Raw genomic sequence first — 22672 nt, 5'->3', positions numbered from 1 at the left:
TGACTACAATTTCTAAACTGTACTTTGGTCATAAAGCTACATTTCATTCTGCAACTGGGAGGCCAATTTTTTTGTCGTCATCACAACTGCATTAGATTTGTCCTGAAGTAGACATTAAATCTTGGAAAAAGTCATACGCTGCGTTCCGTTCCCCAGTGTACTTCAAAGTGTGCTCCCTGCTCCCTGCTTTCTGCTCTCTGTCCTGGGAATGTTCGGTTAGGGGAACTTCCCTCGACAAAATTCCACCATTTAGAACACCCTGCAACATCACCATTATTGGTGCAGTAGATTTTTTAAAAATTTAATTTTAATATTTTACGTTTGTACATTACATTGTGTCATGCTTGACAATGATGATAAATCACTGGCTCATTCTGGACAGGGTGCCATTCCATCGCAGGGCACACACATTCTCACACTCTTTCACAGACTACAGGCAATTTAGGGAACGCCAATTAGCCAAATCTGCATGTCTTTGGACTGTGGGAGAAAACCAGAGCACCCGGAGGAAACCCACCAAGCACGCGAAGAACATGCAAACTCAATGCCGACGGGAATCGGACCTGGCCAGTAATCGAACCCGGCCAGTAATCGAACCCGGATCTTGGAGGTGCAAGGCGACACTCTGTTTAAGCTCTATTTATTCTGCCCTTTAGGCGAGGTGCAATGACTGGTGGGGAATGTTGCGTCCCCACTTCCTGCAAAGTAATAAAGGATTGTTCACTTGTTCCCTACACCGTTAACGGTTTTCTTTAAACTAACCAGTTTCGTTTCCTGAGGTTTGGAATCTCGCTTAACATACTGTAGCTGAATACCCTGTGCAGTCTTCTTGCTGATCAAAATGCAACTGTATTTTGTGAGATTAGAGCTTTATCTTCTTTTTTATTTGTCTTTGTGTGCGGTTGATGCATTACAGCCACCTATTGCACTGGAGTGTGGAGGCCAGATATTTCAGTACACACACACTTAATGTGTTTCAGGGTTTTTTAAATGACTTTTTTTTTTTTTTTTTTTTTTTAGTTTTCAGATTGGTAAAAATTGTTCCCATTATCTGTTTCAGCATGCATGGATGCGCAGTGGTTAATAAACCTAACCTTAGCTAAGCCTATCATTGCTGATGATGCTGGGGAATAAAAATCTTAGCAGCCTTATTTTTGAGGATGTAATGCAGTATGACTAAGCTCTTAGTGTGGACCAAAGTTTTAAATAATTCTATCTTTCACTTTTTTTTTTTCCAGATCTTCTGAAGTGTGAATATTCACACCCTGCTGATATATTTACAAGCGAGGAAAGGACAAGACGCTAACCACATCCACCACAGAAATATACTGGAGATTCCAGCAGCTGTTTTTGGATGCGAGTGCCAAGTGGAGATTGGGACAACCCCCTACAAACCTGAGACCTAAGTACACAGTCTGTGAGATTCCACAAACAAGCTCTCAGAGATAGGGCGTGGACGAAAGAGGTGTGAAAAGTAGAGGACGGGTGTGTAAGTCAACCTGGGACAGCTCTATTGAAATTCGTGGATTTTTTTTTTCTTCCCTACCTCTTGCTGATGCTTTATGAGCCTGAAACTCGGAGCATGCCAAGGAATTAGGTCATGCCCGCCCATGAAAGAGCTCCTTTTGGATGTTTTGTTTTCGCCTTCTCGGTTTTGAGGATATGACCCTTGTGCTGGTATTACTGGTTCAGACTGGTTACTGAAAGCCAATTCCAGCATGTCCTGGAAAAGAAACTACTTTGCATCAGGCAGCAGTGGGCTGCAGGGCATCTTTACTCCACGCACCATGACCTCCATCGCTCCCAGCAAAGGGCTCAGCAACGAGCCAGGACAGAACAGCTGCTTCCTCAACAGCGCTCTGCAGGTAATACACACTGGGAAACACACAGTCTATAAATAACGAGTGTTCTCCTTCAACCCTGAATGAAATCACTGTAAACACGAGTTTAATGTTTTGGAAACCAAGCATGAAGCTCCCAAAATGGAAAACTACACAACAACTGACATACCTGTTATACTCTCTGGTCTTTAAAGACTAGCAATTAATGATGTTTCTAATCCAGTCAACTGGGGAAAATGTAGTCATTAATTATTATTTCTAATAGCAGGTATACATCAGTTAATAATTTACATCACAGCATGAGATTAAATTAAGAAATCAAGCATGTTAAGGTAATTTAACAGGTTAATATCATTAAGTTCCAACTAATTTAAAACCGCTTTCAGGTTCAAACAGTATCAATAAATCGTAGTGTGTGTATGTGTGTGTGTGTGTATATATATATATATTAATGACACTTATCTAAAAGACTAATCTGTTTTGTATTCCATTTTGTTACTATAACCAATTCAACTCCTGTCATCACAATGCTAACTGTTCCTGACACCAACACAAACTCTTGACTTCTTAACCGCAATCCCAGTCCTAGTCTTATAGCCCCAGTCATAACCACCTAACCCCAATAACAACCTGTCCAAACCAACTCTAATACTAACCTTAAATGCCAGTCACAACCCTAAATACTAACCAAATGCCTTAATCTCGACCCCAATAAAACGTCCGATTTCAATTCTAACCACATAATAATAACCTCCAACCCCAATCCTAAAACTAAACCCCAATCACAACCCCTAATCTTAACCCCAGTACTAATCTCTAATCACAGGCCTAACCACCTTACACCAACTTCATCTAGTCTTAACCCCAATAATAACCCCCAATCGCAATCCTACAACCATACCCCAAACCACAACCCCGATACTAATTTCTAATCCCAATCCTTACCACCTAAGCCTAACCACAATTCTTAATCTCAACTCCAATCGTAACCACTTAAACCCCACCACAGCAGCTTAATCTTATTCTCCAGTCCCAATCCTAACCATAACCCCTAATCCCAACCCCAATACGAACCTCTAATCCATGTCCTAACCCTGACTCTAAACCAAATCTCCAATCCTTAAAGCCTAACCCCACCCACTAAAACACTCCATGATTTAACCCCATGAGTACAATTGAAATGGCATGAGTACAACAAATCTAGAAACTAGTTATGCTTAGCAACATTTTAGTTATTTAGTCTCAACAGCTGTTAGCAGAAAGATTCCTATCCACAAAGACAGTGAAGTTACAGGCGGTCTCTGAATCACGGGTTGTCCCTCTTTTGATAAACATCACATACGACATGCCCAGTCATCTAGGTATCAAAATCTGACCCTTGTAAAAGACATTCAGACCCTTATGTTTTACCATTTTTACTGCTTTTAATCAACACTTTAAAAACACTATATCCAACTGTATCCCACCCCGACATGAGCCCCTGCAACATGATGATTAACTCTTATTCACGTCAGCTGTCTGTGGTTTTAATAATATGGCTGGTGGGTGTGTATTGCGTCAGTCTCTGACTTCTAGGCTTATGTCACAAGCTGCACCGAAAATATTATAATATTCAGTCTCTGGTTGAGATGATTCCAGCATTTAAAGCCTGGTGATTACAGGGCAAGCAAGTAGTGTTTAGCCATGCAAAAACAGTATTTTTTCATTGTTTCTAACCATTTCTCATGCAACCAGCTTGGAAAAAAAATCAAACTGATGCAAAATGCAATAGAAGGCAAAAAATATGAAGTAATGAATAAAAATCGGTGCCTGTGCTGTATAATTCCCAATCAGTGTTTGCTAAGCGTTCAGCTGTAGACATCACATCAGGATTCACACAGCACCGTGTTCCGTGGGTTAGACAGACTAAACCTGCAGTAGATGTGTTGCACATTTACATAGAGGAAGGATTTGCGGCTTTGCGGAGTGTGTTCTAATCCAGTCAGTAAAATGTATGTAGGTGAAGGAGCTGTCTTTCTTTGTGATGCTTATTATTTAAGACTTTTGCCTCTTGTTCACATGAGCAACATTACACACTACTCCCCGATGAGTCAAACCTGTGTGCAATAGGTGGCACAAACAACCGTCATGCGCACTCTGGCCTGGACAATAATTACCCCACACACAACCTGGCATTAGGTCCCCTCTATTTTTAGATTACTGTATAACCAGCTATATGGATTTAAAGCTGCTTAGCCAGATAATAATACCTCCGAAGCTACAAATTAGTGTCAGTTATGAGCTGGAGGAGGAGGAGGAGGAGGAGGCTGAGCCACTGTTGTATTGTGTGCTGCTATCGGGCATGACAATATGTCGAGACAGCAAACCGAGAGCCCAGGGGTGAAAACAGTCATTTCTTTGTCTGGAATTAAATGCAGTGCTTTAATGAGCTTTTATTAATATACTCTTTAAGGATCGTATTTCTTCTAGCTCTGGTCCCTGGGCGATTAAGTACAGCTACACCGATGAGAAGTGTTAACGCTTTAAGGAGAGGCCCAGATCAGGACATGCCAGAGCAGCACAAGGCAGTCGCCACAGGACTAGCTTAGAATTTACTGCCTACAAAAAGCTCTGGTAAAATTCTATTACTATTACTCACTCACTCATGATTTATACCGCTTTATTCTCTATAAAGGGTCTCAGGGGGCCCGGAGCCTCTCCCAGGAGAATTGGGGCACGCTCATTCACACACGATGGGCAATTTGGGAAGGTCAGTTAGGCTAATCTGCATGTCTTTGCATTGTGGAGAAAACCGGACTACCAAGAGGAAACCCACCAAGCATAAGGAGAACAAGCAAACTCCATGCGCACTGACCCGATGCGGGAATCCAACCCAGACCCTTGGAGGTCCAAGGTGACAGTGCTAACCACTAAGCTATTGTCACCTTTTATTACTCTTAGTTTTAGTTAAATGACTGAAGCTAGTTGCTACATTTCCATCCATATGCAAACTTCATGCACACCCACCACGGGAATCGAACCCAGGACCTGGAGGTGCAAGGCAACAGTGCTAACCACTAAGCCATTGTGCTGTCTAATTGCTACGTTTGCCACGTATAAAATTTTACTGATGTGTATATTATTTAAAAACATGAATCGATCAAATTTAATTAAACGTTCAAGAAATTTAATTATTGAACTGAAATACAGCTCAGATCATTCATTCTGCCATGCTTGAATTTCATTCCCTTGAATTCATTTTTGTTACATCCTGTTTCAGTGTCTGTAGCTTTAAATATTCCCTGAATCCCCCTTTGTGGAAGTGCATTTTTCTATCCAACCAGAATCAAGAGACTGGAAACATATGGGGAAAAAATGCCCCTTTTTAACCGATTCAGGTTGGACGAATTATTAATCGTTTCCCAAGATGACATCCTCTGTGTTCAATGTTATGAAGGTGAAAACAACTAAGATTTGAAGAAGGCTGGGCTAGTTGCTGGCCAGTTATGTGCTAACTAACCTTCAGCTTCAGCTCTTAAAGAAGTAGCTCCATATCAGTCATGTTTCAAATGTTCTCTATAAACAGGATGAGGCCATCGTCACAAAGTGCCACCGAGCCGTATTCAGCAGCCGGAGAGCTGTAAGATGTTTGGGACACACTTCATACCTGTGACCTAAATTTTGGCCCATAATCATCCAGACTAAGTGCATCACAGAATGGCGAGTGGAGTGAAAACAGAAAAAAAGGAGAGCAGTGCGGTATCATTTACTGATCGGTCAAGTCAGTGCGTCTTGGTTTGATGATTAATGGATTTGAAGATGAGAAGTCACTTATCCCAGCGGGACATTTATTCTGTGCTGTGTACTTTATGCATTCCTTTTTTTTTCTCTACCCAAAGTGCCCAATGCTTATTTGTCCATTATCTCTTTCCTTGTTCCATTGTTCTTCTGCATGGACCCTTGGGTAAGTGTTTGTGGCAGCATGCTGTTAAAGGCTCAGCCTGGTTTTTTTTTTTTCTTCTTTTTTCTGGTTCATGGGAAACACATGGAAATTAATTGTTATTTTCTCAGAGTCACAGTGACGCCCACAGAATTCTTTCTTTGTGTCTTGTGAGTGATTCAGCACTCCAGAAGCTGTTTTCAATGCAGATCAACATGGTGAAATTGGTTCTTTGGATCCGACTTCATCATTAAATGCACACTTTTTTTCCAGAAGCGAGACATGATCTGCACCGGAATGCAAAATCTAATGGGAAAATAACTTTAATTTTTGCACCAACCGATCCGATTTCAATCCGAGGACAGAGTCAAGGACACCGTATGATAAAAAAGAAAGGAAGAGCCTGACTGAGAGAAGGGGACAGTGTTATGTCTGGGCTTCTCATATTTACAAACAGTCTTATTTCCCCCACTGCTGCTGAGTCAGTGATGCGCTCTGTTGCAGAAAGAGACGGATGTGCAATCAGCACTTTCCTGTTATGTCGAGAGAACACCAGAGAGGGGGTTTAGATGTTTCTGGTAGCCCCGTGCTTTTACATTTTGTAGCCTGTCGTTAAGAGTCTGAGGCTGGCGTAATATCTTTTAACACGTGGCCTCAGCAGTCCTTTAATCAGTTCTCTTCAACGTCAATGCATGGGGGGTAGCTGCTAAATGGAAGTATACAGGCCCTTTAAAGGTACCATTAGAAAGAACTGGCATATACCTTTTAAGTGGCTTCTTTTGGGCAAGTTTTTCTTGGTGTTTAAATGTTTTTGGCTTTTGCATTGTGTAAGATTGTGTAAGATTTTGAGGCTAAAGTAATGTCTTTAAATAGCAGTCCTTTAAATAATTTGCATTTACAGCATATGACGGACGCCCTTATCCAGAGCGACTTACATTTTATATCTCATTATACATCTGACCAGTTGAGGGTTAAGGGCCCTCCTTAAGGGCCCAACAGGGGTAGTGATGGGGTTTGAACCCGATACTTTCCTAACTGTAGTCCAATCCATTAACCACTGCCCTGTTCTCTCCATCTACAATCTGTCTTTATTTTTTATTTAGTTACTTGGGTATTTATTTACTTCTTTTATGATCTTTATTTTTTTGTTATCTTTTTAATCTGGAGAGATATTTGCACCCCATAAAAAGCTGGCCGCACACCTATCCAAATAATAGTTCACGTCTTTCAGGAAGCACATGTAGTTAGAGACGGGGAAATGAGCTAATGGCAGTGACCAGACTGTAGCTATTCTTTCCTCTTTCCTGTTATCCTTCTATCTTTCTTCCTGTTCCTGTCGTCACCATCTCATGCATGTAATGTGCACCACAGTGGTGTCATTTTCTCCACAGTGCCACCTCAGATCCGTCTGATCTGCACGGCCCTACTCAGTCAGATCATCTATATGTGGAGACCTTTTGGATTTTCGACCCCTTCCCATCTCTGCTCCTGTCTTCTCTCTTGATTTCTATTCATTTGAAATCCAGAGGTCCTGACCAATCGGTCTTTGGAGCTTGAATAGATAGTTGATGGTTGCTATTGCTATGTTTTGTTTATGGAATAATCCTGGTGTAAAAGCGTAAAACGATGGATATTTCAGAATGTTGAGCTGCTCTGAAGTGGCTCATGTTGAGCTCTGAAGCTTGGCAGAGATGCCCCCACCCCCCCATAGAGCTGGAGCCTGTCTGAGAAAGATGGGTCAGTCTGGTACAACAGTAATGAACAGCTGAGGCTGAGAGCTCACTCTGCTTTCCACCGATCATCAGCGTACCATTACTGTTCATTACTTGGGCCACATGATTACAGATCCACAGCAGATTGCCGTTGGATGTATTCCCTTGCTGTTGGTGTTGATGAGAAGTTTTCATCTTTCTCGGTGCTTGAATAAACTCTTTGGCTTCTTTAGCAATCTTCAAAGCAAAGAAAACAGTCTAAATTAGTCTCCCATGAATTTATCCTGTAGCTAATGAGGTAGATTCATATTCTAGTTACATAATATACTTTATTTTAATGTGCCTTAATGCATAATTAACTGTTTTCCTGCTGTGGAGGCTGTGAATGTTTATTGGCAGAAGGATTATGTCTAGGTTTGTTAAAAAAAAGGGGGACAAATGTCCATTGTAATGAGGAGATATCATATGTTTCTTTTTACCTGCTGTCACTATGGTACAATAATCCTTACATGCCTTACGTCTATGTGGATATGCAAATCAGGTATACAGGTTGTTTTTGTACATAAAGTCTGTACAATACAGTCAATCATGATTCAAGATTTGACACGGGCGTCTCATTCGTGCTGCCTCTTTTTAAACGAGGAGAAATCTGTGCTGCTTAAGGAAAAGAAACCGACTTTATATTGTCTACGTCTTTATCGAACAATCCTGCTCTCATCTGGGCAAAGTGGCATTAAAACTGGATTAGCCAGTTTTTGTTTAATGTCAACAGCTTGCAACTTTTCAAGCTTTTAATCTTCACCCTGAAAAGCTGCTCCTTCCTGAGGTCATCGACTGTTTAGGATTATATAATGTCCGACCTTACAGGGAAATATTCCCAAAGGTCACTTAAGAGGCTACGTTCACATTACCAGCCATAATATGATAAAGATCGGATGTTTTTACGGGCTGTTTAAACACACAAATGTGATGTTTTCCCGAACGGTCACTTTAGGAGTCACTTTCGTATGTGGTCCTTGATCAGATACATATACATTATGGTGGTCATGCAGCTTAAATGAGAACAGGCAGATTAAAATTTGTGCCTCTGTGCATGCTTAGATCATTGATGCCATCAGTTTGCACCGGCAGCAAAGGGATTTCATAGCAGTGCTAGCAATAGCTGATAAAACATAAAGCAAGGTATCTAGCTTTCTGCCTTTTTCTGGACCTTAAAAAAAAACAGCTGACTAACTGTAAAATCGCTAAAAACTGCAAAAAATCGCGGCTGTTATCTGAAACTAAAAAGTGGTCGCACAAACATAACGTGTTTTAACCCAGACATTTGCATGAGCAAATATGTATCGATGTGCACACGTGTGCCGTTTCAGAGAACAGACACGGCCATCTTAGATTAAAACTAAAGTCGCTAATTATGAATGTGAACCGTCGTGACATACAAATCTGACCTGATCAAAAAATCCGAATTGAGCGATGTGGCTTGTAACGTGAACGTAGCCAGATATAGTATTATTGTGACGTACTTATTCTTCTCTCTGTTCAGCACTCCTTTATTTAAAAAGAGAACCAAAAAAGAAGAGACAGTTTTTTTTTTTTCATTTTGAGAGTCATAACATTTAGAATTTGTCTTAGAACATGCTTTGTGTCACTGTGACCTTTTTCTGAATTAGTGACGACTTCTTACTATTTATATTCACGTTGAATTAATATATATTTTATATATTCTTTTTTGATTTGGCAAACTAACAAAGAAAAAAAAAATTGTGTCGTGAGGGGGTCCACATATGCACACCGACACATGCCAGGTCAGACCCCAGAGCCTTTTCTGCTTGGACAGATGTCTGCTGTGTGTGTGTGTGTGTGTGTGTGGATAGAACTAACCAGCAGGAAGAAGATGCTGGGGCAGTGTGTGTTCTCCTGCCACTCCACATCTTGCCTTATAAGAAGCACAGCTGCCTTGTCCCTTTCTTTCTCGGCTTCTTTCTTTAATTTCATGTCAACCTGTCTGTGTCATTTTTCCATCTCACTTTTCTATCCGCACCGAACCTGGCATCCTGTCCTGCAGGTATTATTAAATGTATAAGACAGCTGACATCTGATAGGTGAAGCATCTTTGCTTGTCATGTTGGATGATCTGGAGCGGTATATCTGTGTATTCGGCACAGGCAGAGGTTTGTCAGTCGAATCTTAGCCGTCATCCTGTCTTCCGGCAGGTATAGTACAGTACGGATGAAGATATAGTGTTTTACTGCTTCTGATCAAAATCTAGTTTTTAACTTGTTAGATGTTTCTGGGAAAGACTGGATTTCCACAGGGTGTTGCCCTTCATTCCGTGCTGGTTCACTTTCTGGTCTGATGAGTTTGTTACTGTATGTTTCTTTATTTAATTTTATAAATTTTTTTCCTTCACAGGTTCTCTGGCACCTGGATATTTTCCGCAGAAGCTTTCGGCAACTAACCACACACAAGTGTATGGAGGACTCGTGCATCTTCTGTGCTCTCAAGGTAAAGATGAATCACGTACGGTTCCCAGTGTTTGTAATCACTATTGACATTTGGTTCATATTCCTGTGTGTTTCTTTCATGCTCGGTTTCTGATCTCAGTGCGGACAAGTGGATATTTGAGATCTGATCGATAATATGTGGGAAGGAAAATGTAGTTCGAATTGATTTGAGGCTTATGGCTTAGGGTTCAGTTTTTCTTAAGTACAAGATTTTTTTAAAAGGCTCACATGAATAAAAAAAAAAAAGAGAATAAACCGGGTCATTTCTTTCCTCCCGTCTCCATCAGCGTCACCTCATGATCACTGTGTCTCCTTTGTCTTTACAATCTCTCTGCCTTTAATCACGTTCTGATGAATGCACTCAAGAACCAGCTGGACTTCCTACAGTATCAAAAGCTAATTAAGTATAAATGAGGAGTGTGGCATCTCGGTACAACACTGGCACGCTCCACAGTGCTGTCTACCTGTTTACTGTGTGTCCGATCGATCGCATGTGTAGTTCTTGCTGAGTGAACCCCATCCTTCGAAATCAAGCATGGAGATTAAATTGAATTTACCCAATTCAGTGTACAGTCATGATCAGACACCTACAGTATATGTTTTTAAATACACCATACAGTGGCAAGGCAACTGAGATTTTTCTTATGAAACTGGATTATAAACCTTTTAGTACGCAGAAATCCCTAAAAGAAAATATTGTAATTTTTAAATGCATTTTTTACTTATTTTTAATTGAATAAGTATAAGCGACGTGACTCTACGTATATATTTAAATTCGTACCATTGGGTACAAGGACGTTTGGTTTGGTGTGCGCTGTGATACGAGTGAATATAACCTAGCTTTAATCAGTGCTGTCTGCTTCTCTCAATAGATTCACTTAACTAGAATTAATGTTTGAACGCTTACTCACTCTCACTAATCCTCTATACCGCTTAGGCAGTACAGGCTTCTGAGAGGCCATGGGACTTGAGTCACCAGATTGGATGCACATCCATCGCAGGGCACAAGCATGCACACACCTACTCAAACACTATGGGCAATTTAGAAACGCCAGTTACATTACACTGCATGTCTTTGGACAGTGGGAGGAAACCCACCAAAAACGGGGAGAAAATACAAACTCCACACACACACACATACCCGAGGCGGGAATTAGACCCTCAGTGTTAGTGGTGCGAGGCATAATTGCTAACCATTACGCCACCATTTAATTAAAAGATCAGTGAATGCAATTTAAACTTTTAAACCGACGCTAGGGAAAAACACATCCTTTAAATCAGGTAAACACCTCCTACAGGGTGATTGGTCACAAACACTGCAGGCTTAGATAAAAAAAAAAGACAAGACAAACAGGTACAGTACAGTAGCACTTGGTTGGAGAGATGTCCTAACCTAATAAAGGTTTTAAATAAAGGTCAGAAAAACAACTTTATTTAAAAGGTAGCGGTGCACTAAGCAGTAATTTATCAGTCATTTCCAACTTTGTGGAGTTTGAGCGACTAGGCGAGGAAACTGGACGCGATCAAATTGTTAGCAACATGCTCGCCGCTCACTTGGGCGAATTATGTATATTTCTTTTTCAGAGACTAACAGTGAACTGTGTAGTCATTGTTTTATATTTAACACAAATATCTCTTGCTACATATGCGTTCCATTCGAATGATTCTTATTAGCACACCTCTTCAGCCAGATACACTAGAACTAATTAGTGACATCACTTGTTCTGTGCACAGGGAGAACTATAATCCACGGCATATGTCGTCAATATACAGTACTGTATATGTCCTGTAGTCCTGTTACTACTGTAGCAAACCTACAGGAGACACCTAGGTGTACGTACATGTGTTTTTTAAAGAAAGAAAGGTGTGTTTGTGAGGTTTTCAGAATTATGGCTAGTTTGCAATTTTTTGCAAGGCAATATATTTACAATTTAAATGTGTAATAGTTAAAAAGAAAGTTCATGTTCTTGTTTGGGTTAAGTCTAAAAATAGCATAATGGTGTATTCTGTAATGCTGTGTAAACCTCAAGCATTTCACCGACCCATAAGTAAATAGCAAATAAACTTTATTCATATATTCTTTTTCCTAAACATGGCCCTGTAGTTACACACCCCACAGTTTGTACATGTTTAAAGACCAAACAGAAGCAGTGGAAAGTTAGCTTAATGGAAACTAGCTTGCTAACAGGATTGGCTGCTGGTTTGAGTTATACAGTACAATAGTTTACAGAGTGTTAGCTAGCTCACGCAACAACTTGTCTACTGATATCATTTGTGGTATAAAATAAAGTAAAAATTTACCTCATCCTGTTTAGCTACCTAGCTAACTTTAAGCAGAGTCATATGATGTATTAAATAAAGTTATCGAAGCAGTATCGTATGAGGTATTAAAGTTATTAAAGCAGAATCGTATGAGGTATTAAATAAAGTTATTGAAGCAGTATCGTATAAGGTGTTAGTTATTAAAGCAGAATCGTATGAGGTATTAAATAAAGTTATTGAAGCAGTATCGTATGAGGTAATAAAGTTATTAAAGCAGTATCGTATGAGGTATTAAATAAAGTTATCGAAGCAGTATCGTATGAGGTATTAAATAAAGTTATCGAAGCAGTATCGTATGAGGTATTAAATAAAGTTATCGAAGCAGTATCGTATGAGGTATTAAATAAAGTTATCGAAGCAGTATCGTATGAGGTATTAAATAAAGTTATCGAAGCAGTATCGTATGAGTTAATAAAGTTATTAAAGCAGAATCGTATGAGGTATTAAATAAAGTTATTGAAGCAGTATCGTATGAGGTATTAAATAAAGTTATCGAAGCAGTATCGTATGAGGTAATAAAGTTATTAAAGCAGTATCGTATGAGGTATTAAATAAAGTTATTGAAGCAGTATCGTATGAGGTAATAAAGTTATTGAAGCAGAATCGTATAAGGTAATAAAGTTATTAAAGCAGAATCGTATAAGGTATTATTTAAGTATTGTGTGAGGTATGAGTGCGGTATGCTGAATATTGGCAGTTTCACAGTTTTAAAAGTTCTGCAATCAATAAATTAAAAAGTGAAAGACTGTACATGGTTTTTAAAATTTATATTACATGTGTAAGAATGTATATTAAAATGAAGAGAAAATATAGTTACCATATCAAATACAATGTGTTGTATAAACATTTCAATAATTGGAACCAGTCCAGGGTGATCCTGTGTACTGTACACGCCCGTCTCTGACAGACGCTGGAATATTACTGTGTATGCAAATGAAAAATGACAAAAAGTAAAGACTTTTCCTGGCAGATTCCATAAAAAGCTTTTTTTTTTCCCCTCGGCCATGATGGTTGTTTTGAAGAAAATTTAAACGTGGTACCATTTTCAGCAATTTTAAATTGTTTATTATTATTTTATTTTTTTTGTGGATAGATGTCTAAGGCCAAAACAATAATTGTATCACTCGTCATTTTTATGAATATTTTTCTTATTTACTGTGTACTTGTATGGTCTAAATCAATCTTTAATATGTCCGCTATTAATATTACTTAATATCTCCATTAACAAAACTAAATCTTAAAGGAGTCACTCTCACTTTTTTACCATGACAGCTAGATTGCTCTCACATTTTATTTGTACGATTCTGCCAAAGGTTCTGAGAAAATTGATGTTGCTTCGTCCTTTTCTCACTTTCAAGATTTTATATTCCAAATCAAAAGTTATAATCTTAAAAATAATGATGCCACTAAGAGTACTGTAGTAAATGTTTTAAATTAGGAAGTGGAATTTTATGTGCCGGACAAAGATAAGCGGAATGACAAACACAGTCAAACATCCTAGTGTGATTACAGGAAATGACACTCTTGAAGCACCACTTGACCAATTAAGTTATTGCACCGGAGCTAACGGTAATATAATTGACATTAGCTTCTTTAGAGGTCTAGTCACTGTAGAACCATCATCAGTATGTAAATAAACCCATGTCCTTCACGCTAAGTGGAAAATTGAGCCAAAGAAATAAAAAGAAATGAGATATGATCTGTGTTTATTGTTAGCTGATTAAAAATTCAACACTTGAGGCCTGTTCTTGTTGACACATATACTCTTCACTATGCAATATCAGGGCTTATGTGATTTGCATTTAACTTTTGTTAAATGACCCTAATCTCATGCCTTTACGCACATTCACACACACACACACCGATTAACATTAATGAGTAATCATACAGTATATTAGTGAACTGGGTGCAGGATCAGGGGGACTCAAGACTCAACCAGGACTGCAGAGACCAAAGGCTAGGCACAGAAAATACCAATGCAGCACAAATCACAGAAAAAAAGGTAGAAGCTGGCCACGATAAACAAGGAATCAGAACACCATTTGAACACCCAGTGCACCATAGCCAAAGAGGGCACGATCTTGGAATTTTGGTGATCTGGGGTGCCTTTTTAATTAACAAGGAGCATATGAAACATGCACTTATTATAGAACACTCTAATAATTATTTATTTTATTTCCACTTTTGCCAGTAAGTATACATGTCAAACTGTTATGCAATATGTTATATAAGTATAATTATGATGGCTGCCATGGCTACAGTGAATCAGGCCAACTGGCAACATCCAGAGACAGGGGAAGAGAAGGAGAACATGCCAAAAGAGACAGAGTTAAAGATCAAATGGAGTAAGGGAGTGACGGCGAGGGAGAGAGAAACACAAACATGGTCATGTGTTCGCTCTGCATGCACAGGCATCGAGTACAGGTTTACTTATGCGATTGTGTTTTCACCAGGTAGAACTTGGCAGTGCTCAGTGTTGTTTTTATCTCACTGAGCTGAAGAACAGAGTGAGGACAGAATAATCTCTTAGTGACTTGGCAGGCGTAACGCTCCACTCATCTGTTCTCCTGGTGTTGATATGATCTATAATTTTCAAGGAAAAAGTAGATAAACTGAATAATGATCTAGAGTTTCATAATAGTAATGACTATTTTACAGTTTTGCTTTCTTTCCGCAGAAATTTGGACTAGTAGGTCTGTGTGTGAAAAATGTCTATAATGTGTGTTGTGTTGTTGCAGAGCATCTTTGTGCAGTTTCAGTACAGCACAGAAAAAGTCTTGCCCTCTGATGCCCTGCGTACCGCTCTGGCCAAGACCTTTCAGGACGAGCAACGCTTCCAGCTGGGCATCATGGACGACGCTGCTGAGTGCTTTGTAAGTGCTCCTAAAGCTTGGGTGATGTATGCAGTTAAATCAATTATACCATGCTTAATCTATATACAGCAATTAAACAGGTTTATAAGAAGAAAATAAGGAAGGTTAAGTTAGTCAGTGTTCTTTATCAGACACAAATACTTGCATTCTGAATCTATATAGTCTAAGGAGTGCAGGGATTAACATAGCATGAACTTTCTAGCATATAAATCTCATATGAGTTTTTTCTTTTTTCTTTTCTGGAACTGACATATTTGTCTAAAATTGTACGTGTCTGGGTCAAGGTCATGATAACATGGCATATGTATAACTTCTGGGTAATTTACCTTTGCACATTTAAACAGATTATCTCCAGACGAATGCACAAAGCAGATGTGAACTTCCACCACACTGAGCTTAGCAATGGGGAAAGTATGAAGCTGAAGGGTCCATGTACAGGGTCATATAAAGTTCAGTTGTTTTAATCTCAAATTGCTCTGTTTGGCCACTAGCAGAGCATTTCCGTCTTATTTTCGATGCTTATATGTCGATACACCTAACGAGCTAATAGCCACTGAAGTTATAGAACTTGCACGCCCTATCATCCGGAGATCGCTGGTTCGATTCCCGGGTGATGCTGTTACCTCTCACAGCCGGAGGTCTAGAGAGAGCTGATTGTCTGAGCTCTCTCAGAGGGGAAGGATGAGAGGTACTCCCACATTAATCACGGCTCTACAGCCAATCAGGGGCGTCTGTGAGCTCAGGAAGGAGCGGACAGCGCTGTCCTCCGAGTGTGTTACGCTGCCCCCACTGGTGCCTAAGCAAGCAGATCGGAAAGGTTCCAGTCGGCTGGCGTCACATAGTTCGGAGGAAACACGTGATAGTCTTCGGCCCTCCCGACTGAGTGGTAGTAGTAGCCTTAATGTGGAAGCCCTCTAGTGACGGGGAGGAATTGCACATGACTAAATTAGGGAGAAAATAAATAAATAAATACTTCTTTTTTTTTTTTTTTTTTTTTTACAAAACTTTGCAAGAACTTTGCTTCGGTACGCAAAACGTTTTTGGCATACGAGTAACCGAGCCAAATTGAAATTGCACATACATTCGGGAGACGATCAAAACTTGTTTAGGTCAGTGGAAAGCCAAGCGAAACAAGTTTATTTAGTTTTTTTGCGCCAGAGGGTCTCAAGAATGTTAGCAAAAAGAAAACAGAGCCACTTTGTTTGATTTTTAAAGCAGCCAGAAGCACAAAATTGCATAGACTGTCTTGCATGCTGTAGGATTAGAGTTTGTGTTCCCTGGAACTAAGATCTCAAACCTGTTTTAGCATGACAGTGGTCCTGTGCACTTTTAGGACTTTTAGGATCATGACTTTGATCCCACACTGTGCCTCAGGCCTTGATGGAAATCAGTGCCTGACCTGCTTCTTCGGAAGCCCAGTGAGGGTGGCTTTACACTGGATTATTGGGTTCGATAGGAAATACCAAAGGAGAGCAAAGGCAGCATGTTGTAGGAGTTGTCTTAGTGGCTTTATACTTCCTTTCCTTCTAATTACAAGCACATGCATAAGATTTGACATGTAATTGTCTCGTGAGAATTAAGTCTCTCTGGTAGAAGAAATCCTGAAGAAGTGTGTTCTTTCACCACAGCATTTCCCTCTGTTTATTTTGGCTACCATTTATTCCTGCCTTGGATCTGTCAAGGCGAACAGAAGGAAAGGTCATGTTCGATTACTTATGTCTCCACTAAAGTAGATGTGCAGCTATTTGCTGGATTTTCTTTCAGTTAACTGAGAGAACTATAAGATGTGAGATATGCTAAGCATCTAGATCAACTGAACCCTGATATCGGTAAGGCTATCAATCTCTGATGGTGATATTTGTCTCTGATCTCAGTGTCCTCAGTGTCTGTTGTGATTGAAGCAGCAGCTTAGCGAACAGTTGCCTTCTCCCTGTGAAGACGAATACATCGTCACGCCCTTCCATCGGCTCCTTTTTGCCGAAGCAGAAACAGCTGATGGAGCAGTTAAATTAAAATCCGCGTGACTGCTGGGATCAATGTGTATAAGGCACTAATGACAAAGTCTCTCCACTTCTTAGCTCTTGCTTAAGTGCATGGCCAGTAGTTTCTTTATTTACTTCAACAAAGTACAGCTTCTGGACTTCTTCAGGATGTTTATGCCTATTAGAATCCACCGACTGGACAGAAAGAGAATCTGTGTTGTTGCTCTTATAATGAAACCAGAAATGTTTTTATAATAAAACTATGGGATTAGGAAATTAATCTAACATTGATGTAGCATGAAACATATATCTTATATTTATTTAACTTGAATTTAACTAAAATACTGGCTTTAATTAGAGGTGACTGACTATATGCAATGTAAATGCATAAAAACTGTTCATCACTGAAATGTTTCCGTTATCCTCTGTTCAAACTAAAACTTTCTCACCTTTGTTTTACCTCTCACTTTTCTTTCAAGCACCCACTCAGTCTTGGGTGTCTGCCCCCTCTTGGGACTCAGTTGGACCGCAGCAGATGTCACTCCATGCACCCGCTGTTTTCCCTCTTGCACTTGCATCATATTCTTGGATAATAACATAGGTTCTAAAATACAAAATGTTTGATGGTGCTTCTTTAACGCGGACTCATGGGGAGTTCAGGAAAAGTGCACACAGTCCCCGAGACGCACAAAGCACCTTAGTCCTGAAATGACTCACTCGCTCACTCACTGCCGCCATCTCTGCCTCTCTTAGGAGAACATCCTCATGCGTATCCACTTTCACATCGCGGATGAGAGCAAGGAGGACATCTGTACAGCCAAGCACTGCATTCCACACCAGAAGTTCGCCATGATGCTCTTCGAGCAGGTGAAGCTTCTACGTGTACTGTGGTTAAGGAGAATTAGTTCTCGAACCGATACATACTTGCCTGGAAATACATTTACATTTGTTAAATGTCTTTCTGTTTCTCTTATTATCTAGGACATGCTTTGTCAATAAATGCACTGCTAAAAAGACTATACATATGAAGTGCTTTACACTCATCATATTTGATCTCCTGTCCTCTTCTCATCTCTAGTGCGTGTGTGGGAGCTGTGGAGCGTCATCAGATCCTTTGCCCTTCGTTCAGATGGTGCACTACATCTCCACCACCTCTCTGTGGTGAGTACTGCAGTCCCCTGCTGCTGAGGCCAGAAGAGAATGTGTCCTTATTGTCGCTGTGAAAGAATGCAGTAGTTAGAAGTTCGAAAAAAAAAGCTTTTTTTCATGCCATCGTACTATCTTTTAGTGGTGTGTGCTTTTTAAAGGGTTTGGGGATGGGATTTGGTGGGACAGGTGTGTGTATGTATTTTAATGGGACAGGTGAGGTGGGTATGTCGTATATTGGGACATGTGGGTATGTCATGTAGGAGGACAAGTAAATGTGTCATTTAGTGGGATGGAGAGTGGGACAGGTTGGTGTGGTATTTAGTGGGACGGGTAGGGGTGGTGTTTAATAGGACGGGTGGGGAGGGTGTTTAGTGGGACGGGTGGGGAGGGTGTTTAGTGGGACGGGTGGGATTATCATTTAGTGGGACAGGTAGATATGGTGTTTAGTGGGACAGGTTGGTGTGGTGTTTAGTGGGATTGGTGAGATTATCATTTAGTGGGACGGGTGGGGAGGGTGTTTAGTGGGACAGGTGGGATTATCATTTAGTGGTACAGGTAGGTGTGGTGTTTAGTGGGATTGGTGGGATTATCATTTAGTGGGACAGGTGGGTGTGGTGTTTAGTGGGACAGGTGGGATTATCATTTAGTGGGACAGGTTGGTGTGGTGTTTAGTCGGACAGGTGGGATTATCATTTAGTGGGGTGGGGGTGTGGTGTTTAGTGGGATTGGTGGGATTATCATTTAGTGGTACAGGTGGGTGTGGTGTTTAGTGGAACAGGTTGGTGTGGTGTTTAGAGGGACAGGTGGGATTATCATTTAGTGGGATGGAGTGTGGTGTTTAGTGGGATTGGTAGGATTATCATTTAGTGGTACAGGTGGGTGTGGTGTTTAGTGGGATTGGTAGGAGTATCATTTAGTGGGACAGGTGGGTGTGGTGTTTAGTGGAACAGGTTGGTGTGGTGTTTAGAGGGACAGGTGGGATTATCATTTAGTGGGATGGGGTTTTTAGTGGGACGGAGGTGTGGTGTTTAGTGGGATTGGTGGGATTATCATTTAGTGAGACAGGTTGGTGCGGTGTTTAGTGGGATTGGTGGGATTATCATTTAGTGGGACAGGTGGGTGTGGTGTTTAGTGGGACAGGTGGGTGTGGTGTTTAGTGGGACAGGTGGGATTATCATTTAGTGGAACAGGTTGGTTGGGTGTTTAGTCGGACAGGTGGGATTATCATTTAGTGGGGTGGGGGTGTGGTGTTTAGTGGGATTGGTGGGATTATCATTTAGTGGTACAGGTTGGTGTGGTGTTTAGTGGAACAGGTTGGTGTGGTGTTTAGAGGGACAGGTGGGATTATCATTTAGTGGGATGGGGTGTGGTGTTTAGTGGGATTGGTAGGATTATCATTTAGTGGTACAGGTGGGTGTGGTGTTTAGTGGGATTGGTAGGAGTATCATTTAGTGGGACAGGTGGGTGTGGTGTTTAGTGGAACAGGTTGGTGTGGTGTTTAGAGGGACAGGTGGGATTATCATTTAGTGGGATGGGGGTGTTTAGTGGGACGGAGGTGTGGTGTTTAGTGGGATTGGTGGGATTATCATTTAGTGGGACAGGTTGGTGTGGTGTTTAGTGGGATTGGTGGGATTATCATTTAGTGGGACAGGTGGGTGTGGTGTTTAGTGGGACAGGTGGGATTATCATTTAGTGGGACAGGTTGGTTGGGTGTTTAGTCGGACAGGTGGGATTATCATTTAGTGGGGTGGGGGTGTGGTGTTTAGTGGGATTGGTGGGATTATCATTTAGTGGTACAGGTGGGTGTGGTGTTTAGTGGAACAGGTTGGTTTGGTGTTTAGAGGGACAGGTAAGATTATCATTTAGTGGGATGGGGTGTGGTGTTTAGTGGGATTGGTAGGATTATCATTTAGTGGTACAGGTGGGTGTGGTGTTTAGTGGGATTGGTAGGATTATCATTTAGTGGTACAGGTGGGTGTGGTGTTTAGTGGGTTTGGTAGGAGTATCATTTAGTGGGACAGGTGGGTGTGGTGTTTAGTGGAACAGGTTGGTGTGGTGTTTAGAGGGACAGGTGGGATTATCATTTAGTGGGATGGGGTGTTTAGTGGGACGGAGGTGTGGTGTTTAGTGGGATTGGTGGGATTATCATTTAGTGGGACAGGTTGGTGTGGTGTTTACAGGGACAGGTGGGAGTATCATTAAGTGGGACGGGGTGGTGTTTAGTGGGACGGGGGTGTGGTGTTTAGTGGGACGAAGGGTGGTGTTTAGTGGGCCGGGGGGGTGGTGCTTAGTGGGACGGGTGGTTGTGGTGTTTAGTGGGACGGGGGGGTGGTGCTTAGTGGGACGGGTGGTTGTGGTGTTTAGTGGGACGGGGGGGTGGTGCTTAGTGGGACGGGTGGGTGTGGTGTTTAGTGGGATTGGTGGGATTATCATTTAGTGGGACAGGTTGGTGTGGTGTTTACAGGGACAGGTGGGAGTATCATTAAGTGGGATGGAGGGTGGTGTTTAGTGGGACGGGGGGTGGTGTTTAGCGGGACGGGTGGTTGTGGCATAGATTGAGATAGGTGGGTGTGGCATCAAGTCCATATAGAGTTAAGCTCTTACTCTGTATTCGGCACTCACTGGCAGTTCTAATTGTACTCATTTTAGCTTACCGTCTACTGAATTTAGCCTACCTCAGGAACTGGACATCCAAGCTTAGAATTGTCCATGTGTCTGAACTAAAAATAAAGAAAAAACATGGACACCTCCATATTCACCTTTTGTTAGCACCAAGCTAGTGAAACAAAACAACGTTCCTCCAGGACCAAGGTGCTATGTACATGCAACATCATAAATTACCAACACAACATAAATTAACAACAACACAACTTAAAAAGTTACAACCTGTACAACAAATGCAGCAGTGATGTTTGGTGCATTTCACGGCTTGTCTTAACATTAAGACTTGGCATTGCGTACATTTAGGAAGATTATTAATTTTTCATAGTGTTTATAGTGGAAAACATACATAGAAATTCCTAGAAAGTATCTCCCGCTGGATCTCATTTCACCTGATTTGAGGGGGATTTTCATTGCTGATATCGTGACATGAGTGAAGTGAATCCACACACCCGAATCACCACTGCACCTGAACAAGCTCCAGAGAATCCACTTCCAGACATTAGTGCGAGGTTTTGGGACGGAATACAGGCACTGAAGTGAACCGAGTATACATAGCTGAGTACAGAGTGGGACGGCAGGGTTCCAGAGGGCTGGGTATTGTCCAGTGCAGAGTCAGCATTACTTCACCGCCTCACACAGAGCGAGCACATGGTGGAGAGCTCGGCCACATGCGCTGCAGGATGGGACAATGGCGTGAGAGTGGCGGGGTGTTTGGATTGCAGGAACAGTCACATTCTGCACTCGACACTGTGTGTGTGTGTGTGTGTGTGTGTGTGTGTGTGTGTGTGTGTGTGTGTGTGTGTGTTGTGATCATTTTGACTTTGTGGGGACATACTGTATAGCTGGTTCTCATACAGATATGTAAATAAAAAATAAATAAATAAATAAATTCCTCATTTTGTGTGTGTGTGTGTGTGTGTTGCAGTAACCAGGCTGTAAGGATGTTGGAGTGCAGGGAGAAACCAACTCCGGACATGTTCGGGGAACTGCTGAGAAACGCCAGCACTGTGGGAGACCTGCGCAACTGTCCTGTAAAAAAAAAGACACACACACACACACGCACACACACACTCCACTTTTGTATCTAAAACCAATAATTACATCTGATGAGGAAGTTAATTGAATCTTGTGCATGTGTGTAAACAATATTTTATGTTTATTTGCATTTGGCTGTACTACTGTTTGGCTTCATAATTATTGGCACCCCTGGGTAATGATGTGCTTTTATTCTGCTTAATCTCCCGGTGAAAAAATATGACACAAGCAAACCATTTTTTTTCCTTTTGCTTCGAGGCCTTATAAATCATTGTGCATTCCCTACATCATGTCTTCCTGCCAAGACATCACTATAACTGAATAATAATAATACAATATGTTTGTTTGATGGTGGTTAGTGAGTAGATTCCTCAGTGCCACATGCCACACATCCAAAACTGAAAAAGGATATTTTACATTAAAATTCTAACTCGAAAGTCAGGTTTTTTTTTGTTTTTCATCTTTTATTTAAAGAAAAAAAAAAAAGCCAGATGGTTTCCTTTTGATTGCTGTGGTTGGGTTTGGGCGCAGGCATTGTATTATTAGCTGCATTAGTAATTGTCATCGGAAGGCCCTCACTAATACAGAAAAGTGTGTGTGTGTTTTCGCTGTGAAAGATGAGTCCTTGCTCATTTATGCAGATCTGGCACAAACACCCTCGCAGGCTGTGA

General features: G+C 41.0%; 1 protein-coding gene across 1 annotated transcript in view; it reads left to right on the top strand.

Moving 5' to 3' along the window:
• The first annotated feature begins 1440 nt into the window (after positions 1-1440).
• The window catches only part of usp54a (ubiquitin specific peptidase 54a), a 45035-nt gene continuing 23803 nt past the window's right edge, over positions 1441-22672 (top strand). Inside the window, exons 1-6 of the mRNA XM_053502391.1 lie at positions 1441-1865; positions 9885-9977; positions 15037-15171; positions 17907-18020; positions 18232-18314; positions 21892-21997. Of these exons, the coding sequence (XP_053358366.1) occupies positions 1719-1865; positions 9885-9977; positions 15037-15171; positions 17907-18020; positions 18232-18314; positions 21892-21997 (678 nt within the window). The 5' untranslated portion in view covers positions 1441-1718. The remainder of the gene's footprint in view (positions 1866-9884; positions 9978-15036; positions 15172-17906; positions 18021-18231; positions 18315-21891; positions 21998-22672) is intronic.

Source organism: Clarias gariepinus, chromosome 8 (assembly GCF_024256425.1).
Source record: "Clarias gariepinus isolate MV-2021 ecotype Netherlands chromosome 8, CGAR_prim_01v2, whole genome shotgun sequence".
Lineage (NCBI taxonomy): Eukaryota > Metazoa > Chordata > Actinopteri > Siluriformes > Clariidae > Clarias > Clarias gariepinus.
The sequence above is the reverse complement of the archived record's forward strand: the minus strand, read 5'-3'. Positions and strand labels throughout refer to the sequence as shown.